Source organism: Brassica napus, chromosome C4 (genome assembly GCF_020379485.1).
Source record: "Brassica napus cultivar Da-Ae chromosome C4, Da-Ae, whole genome shotgun sequence".
Lineage (NCBI taxonomy): Eukaryota > Viridiplantae > Streptophyta > Magnoliopsida > Brassicales > Brassicaceae > Brassica > Brassica napus.
In genome coordinates, this window is record NC_063447.1 from 28,120,703 (window position 1) to 28,126,866 (window position 6,164).

Below are 6,164 nucleotides of genomic sequence, written 5' to 3' on the forward strand. Positions count from 1 at the left end.
AGACATTACCGTGAACACTGTGTGTACTCTAAATCAATATTATGAATGGAACGTGGATCACTTATAGTTGCAAGGAACATTACAGTCAAACAATTTCCTACAATTTTGATTACAAATATTATTTTAAAGTGAAAAAATATTAAAATGAATATAAAAAGAATTGAATCATCTTACTAAGAGGTCATTGATCTTATACTGGAATTGATTTACCAATCCAGTCTCGCTAGTGGATTTTTTCATGTTCTATCTGAAATCAGCACAAAACTAAAAATTGCAAAAACTAAAATATTAAAATGAATATAAAAATAATTGATTCAACAGGAGGAATGGGATAGTTGAATAATAAATTCAACGCGTTGAACTCCATAATGGAGTAGTTGAATTTAAAAAAAATCAGACGTGGATTAATTGGAGTTGAATCAGTTCAACTAGTTGAATACATTGATTATGAGACCCACAAATACACATATCGAAATTTAAGAGGAAGAAAAAGGAAGAGAGTGATCACATGTCGAAGACCTTATCTTGTAAAAAGAACTACTCTCATCCTATTGGTTATTCTAAGTTTTGGAGATTTTTTTTCTCCCTAAATCATTGTAACTCAATTATTTTGTAATAAGAATTTTTTTTTAAATTAAAATTTATATCAAAATTCATATTTTTATGGTCTATAAATAGAGTCTAGGTTTGTTTCATTTAGATACAAAAAACGCCAATTTCTGATAAATTTTCTATTAGTCTCGAAATTTTTTTCCTTTTTTATGTTTAAACTTCCTTTATTAGTTAAATGGATCACAATAATGATTGTTTCTTGATAAAAAAATCTTAAAATTATCGTGTGTGATTGTTCTTATTGTACCAAATAAGTTGTATGTTCTTATTTGAGTTTATTGTACCAAATAAGTTGTGTGTTTTTATTTGTTGTTTTGTATGTTATATCATGTGTATTTGAAATTTCGTTATTTTAATAATATTATGTTTTATATTATATTTTCTTAAAAAGTTATTAAATAATAAAAATTATTAAAATTATTAAAATATGTCATTTAAATTATTTAAGTTAATTACATTCAAAATTATTACTTAATAAATAGTTATTAAATTATAAAATATAAAAAAAAATGAATTGGAAATAGTGAGGTAGGGTGTTGAATTTTATTAAACAAAACTATTGTAGATGTTAAAAATGAAATGGGTGTTGAATAAGTATGTGAAAGAGAGAGAAGATGATGTGTAGTGTTAAAAAGAGAAAAAAAGGGTGTTGAATAATTTTATGATTGTAGATAGTCTAAGAGGTCATTGATATCTATCTGATAAAGTGCAAAAAATTGTTTCTTAAAAGCAAACATAATAAGTTTCGACAAAAAAATTGCAAACGTTGCTTCTTACGAACAAATATAAAATAACCACGATTTTCATCAAAATTACAAACTTATTTGATCTGTGTTTTAAAGCACTGAATTTATTTTCTTGTTAAAGTTGATTAAAAGATATTTATTAATTGTAAGATTATGTTTTTAAAATAAATTATTATCCTACTTACATATAATTGTGTGGAATATATTTTTTAAGAAATAGACATAATTTGTTAAATTTAAGCTCATAAAAAACTAATAACTTGTAAAATTTAACTTGCATAGGGTAAAAATATGGGTTGTTGATATTTAAAATTAAATTTATAATGGGATATTGCTATTACTCAAAGTACGTAAAATATATGACACATAATTTACTATATGATCGACATGTTTTTACAGAAAAATAAAAAATAAATAAATAAAGAAAAAAATCACAATCGAAGCACTTTGAGATATCCAAAGAAGCTTTCTCTGACGGCAGGATATACGTGAAACGAATACGGGAAGTGCATATCTAAAGTCGCTGAAGAAGTTCACACAAGTTTTAACACCAGACTTCTTGGATCTTTGTGATTTTTGACATTGTAGCCATCCCTTCTACTTTTTAAAAGGTATAACTGAATATTCAACTGTATTTTAGGTATAGATTTATGATGGGGTGAGTCTATTTATAAAAATTTTGATGGGAAATTTTATTTATAACATTAAGTACATAAACCATATCATATCTTTTTATAAATGACATTCTCCATAATATTAGTAAATTTAACAGTTTTCTGAACCGTAAATATACAATCAAAAATATACTGTGTATATTTTGATGCATAATATCTTAAAATAACTATGTTAAATTAACTGTTTAGATTTGCTTGTAGATCTCTGTTTCAATTCGATGTAACTTATTTGTTTCTGTTTCACCGGATCCTCGGAATGTACTCTCCGATTGCCCAAGTTTTTTTGGGTTGTTTTAGTGCATTATTATTAAAAAATGTTTATATTTTTTGTTGGGTATAACTAAAACTATTCATATATAAGAGAATTTTGGAAGCTAAATCGTTTTATTGATTTGGAAAATAATATATTCTTAAACAGATTATGTAGAGAAATGCATGTATATTTATGAATATTGTATTTAGACACATGTATAATTCATATGTGTCAAAATATATGAGGTAGAACAAAATGTAAGCAAGATATTGTTTTGATAAATGAAATAAATGGGTTGTTAAAGGTGTATTGAAAGCAAAGATGAGTTGTTAGTTTTACTTTTATTTGACCAACTGGTGAGTTGACTTGGGTGTGGCCTGCCTGCTGCTTTGTTGTGTATCTCTTACACTTAACCCAAAGAAAATAAAGTTGCGATTTTTAATTTTTATCTTTCTGGCAAAACAAAAGTTCTTTCTGCTTTTGTCTTTGAGAAAAGTTTCTGAAAATTATCGGTTCTTGAGCTTTCATTCTTGAACTTAAACACTCACACGAGCGGCTCATTTCAACTTTTCGCCTTTATTCTTCTTTCTTCTTCTCTCAACTTCAATTTTCTGTTTATCGTTTTCTCGATTTTGACCCCTTTTTTGGTATATCTGTAAAGTATAAGAACAACATTACAAGAACTGGGGTTTGTCTGATCTGAAGAAATTCAACACGGTTCTCATCTGGTCAAGGCGTCGATTGAGATACTGAAATGGGTGGTGAGGTTTCCAAGTTATGTACACTCTGTTGCGTGTCAGAGCCAGCAGAATCAAATCGTGGAGTCGCATCCTTAGGTAAAACTTATAGCTTTGATCGAAACCCTTTTGTTCTTGTGTTTGAATCGTGGATTTGGTTTTCTCTCAGGTGACGAGAATGATCTGCCTCAGTTTCGTGAATTCTCGATCGAGACGCTAAGGAACGCTACGTCAGGTTTTGCTACAGAGAACATAGTATCAGAGCACGGAGAGAAAGCTCCTAACGTTGTGTACAAAGGGAAACTCGATAACCAAAGACGTATTGCTGTCAAAAGGTTTAACAGGAAAGCTTGGCCTGATTCTCGTCAGTTCCTGGTAACCATCTTGTTTTGCTTAAACCTCTTCTTTTTTTGCCAATCTATGTTCTTGAATCTTTGGTTTCAATAGGAGGAAGCTAAAGCTGTTGGGCAGTTAAGGAACTATAGGATGGCAAATCTGCTTGGATGTTGCTATGAAGGTGAAGAGAGACTTCTTGTTGCTGAGTTTATGCCCAACGAGACTTTGGCTAAGCATCTTTTCCACTGTAAGATATCAGCTCTCTTCTCTGGTTATTTCAAAGGTTGTGTTGTCTCTCTTAGTATGTAAGACAGAAACTGTTGATATATGTTTCAGGGGAGTCACAACCGATGAAGTGGGCTATGCGACTAAGAGTCGCTTTACATATTGCTCAAGCTTTGGAGTACTGTACCGGCAAAGGGCGTGCACTCTACCATGACCTTAATGCTTATAGAGTTCTCTTTGATGATGTAAGTTTAGCTTTTTGACTTGTGCGCTTGTTGATATGTGCATGTAAAATTTCATCATATGTGTTTTTATTTGTTTAGGACTCGAATCCAAGGCTTTCTTGCTTTGGTCTGATGAAAAACAGTAGAGATGGAAAGAGTTATAGTACCAACCTGGCTTTCACTCCTCCCGAGTATCTCAGAACAGGTATATATGCTTAAACACTTGCATAATGGTTTTTGACATAATGGTTTTTGTGTGTGTTGTTTCTTCAGGTCGCGTGACACCAGAAAGTGTGATGTACAGTTATGGAACTCTGTTGCTTGATCTTCTTAGTGGAAAACACATTCCTCCTAGCCATGTAAGCCTTATGGTTTAAGATACTAAATCAGTTACAAGAGTGTATTTTTCTTATTTTAGCTTTACTTGTACTGTGTACTCTTAGGCGCTTGACCTCATACGGGACAAGAACACTCAAATGTTGATCGATTCATGCTTGGAGGGTCAATTTTCAAGTGATGACGGGACTGAACTAATACGGTTAGCGTCTAGATGCTTGCAGTATGAGCCTCGTGAACGGCCTAACCCAAAATCTCTAGTCACTGCAATGATTCCTCTGCAGAAGGATCTTGAGGTATATATGTTTTTACAACCACCCCTCTTTTGTCTTTCTCAAGCTCTTTTATTCTTTTGGCTGATACGTTTTGTGCATTTAATCATGTAAGACTCCTTCACATCAACTGATGGGCATACCAAGCAGTGCCTCAACAACGCCTCTTTCACCACTTGGAGAAGCATGCCTAAGAACAGATCTAACTGCCGTACATGAGATTATTGAGAAACTTGGATATAAAGATGATGAGGGAGCAGCCACAGAGGTTACTTTCTTTAATACTTCTTAATCATTCTCGTAATTGTCTCTCACTGCAAGTCCATGGTACCTTGGTTACATACTTTGATTCTTATTGTAATCTGATCACCTCTTGGGCTTGTTTGTTGCTTTGTTTTGTGCAAAAATTTGCAGCTATCGTTCCAGATGTGGACCAACCAGATGCAGGATTCGCTGAACTTCAAGAAAAAGGGTGATGTTGCTTTCCGGCATAAAGACTTTGCAAATGCTGCTGAATGCTATTCTCAGGTGAGTGTTTGAGGTTTTCAGATAAAAGTTAGTGAGCAAATCATAGGCACTCCTATCATAATTTTTCTGATCCTAAGAATTGTTGTTTTGACAGTTTATAGAGGGTGGGACAATGGTTTCACCAACTGTTTATGCAAGGAGAAGTCTGTGTCACCTGATGAATGATATGCCCCAAGAGGCATTGAATGATGCAATGCAAGCCCAAGTGATATCTCCTGCTTGGCATATCGCATCTTATCTTCAAGCTGTAGCTCTTTCAGCTCTAGGGCAAGAGAACGAAGCTCATGCTGCTCTTAAAGACGGATCAATGCTGGAAAGCAAAAGAAACGCTCTATGATGATGGTAACAAAAGCACCAAGAGGAAAGCAAAATAGCAAACAGAGGGATTGTTTATCTTCTGACATTGACCGAAACACCCCCATAGGCTTTGCAGCATAAGATCAAAACCCACCATCACCTTCATAAGTAGATAGGAGCGCTATCACACAGCTCTGTGTGCATCCTCATCACTGGTCAGTTTCTGGTTTCGCCTCTCGTAGTTCTTCTTCCTTTCTTTTTCTCTTCTAAATACTGGATGATGCATTCATTTGGTTTTGTACGGCAAATTGGACTCTTGTTGTGTGTTTCGGTTACTGGCATATGATCATTTCCTTATTATACAGAAGATAAAGTTGCATACTTTAAATCTTTGATGGAGATTGGGAATATGTGTGTGATTGCGGATTTGCTTTGATGGGTTCCATTATTTGTAATCAGTGTTTTATGTATAGAGAGCACTTTGTATTTCTACTTGATGATCTTTTAAATTTTGCATATCAGAAATGTTATTGTTTCCCATCTGTGCTTTGACTTTTCCTTCTTCAGATCTCAATATCCCATACATACTCACAAACACAAGCATATACTTCATAGTTACCTTAAGAAGCTAAATAGTCTTTATGATAAGTAGTTGGTCGAATTTGAAATAAAACTAGAAAGGGCTCAACCGGGTTCGAACCGGTGACCTCTCGATCTGCAGTCGAATGCTCAAAAGAAAAAGTTTACAGTTGTATATGTACCCATCATAAAAATTGGGCATTGTAGTATGATTTTGATACAAAACAACATACGTTAATCACAAGTGCCATTTTGGCTGCCAATGAGAGATTCATGAATCTCAAGCAACATGCAGAATAGCTGTGTTGCAGGAATCCATGCTCCTTGCTTACTTTGAGAGGGATC

The 6,164-nt window shown here is 33.3% G+C and overlaps 1 protein-coding gene across 1 annotated transcript; it reads left to right on the forward strand.

The window, feature by feature from the left end:
• Nucleotides 1-2,627: 2,627 nt before the first annotated feature.
• Nucleotides 2,628-5,780, forward strand: LOC106439600 (serine/threonine-protein kinase BSK7). Its single transcript, XM_013881083.3, has 10 exons — nucleotides 2,628-3,121; nucleotides 3,192-3,397; nucleotides 3,470-3,605; nucleotides 3,695-3,828; nucleotides 3,907-4,012; nucleotides 4,081-4,166; nucleotides 4,251-4,439; nucleotides 4,531-4,683; nucleotides 4,830-4,943; nucleotides 5,038-5,780. The coding sequence occupies exons 1-10, from the start codon at nucleotides 3,040-3,042 to the stop codon at nucleotides 5,278-5,280; spliced, it is 1,449 nt and encodes a 482-aa protein (XP_013736537.2). The 5' UTR covers nucleotides 2,628-3,039; the 3' UTR covers nucleotides 5,281-5,780.
• Nucleotides 5,781-6,164: the final 384 nt, after the last annotated feature.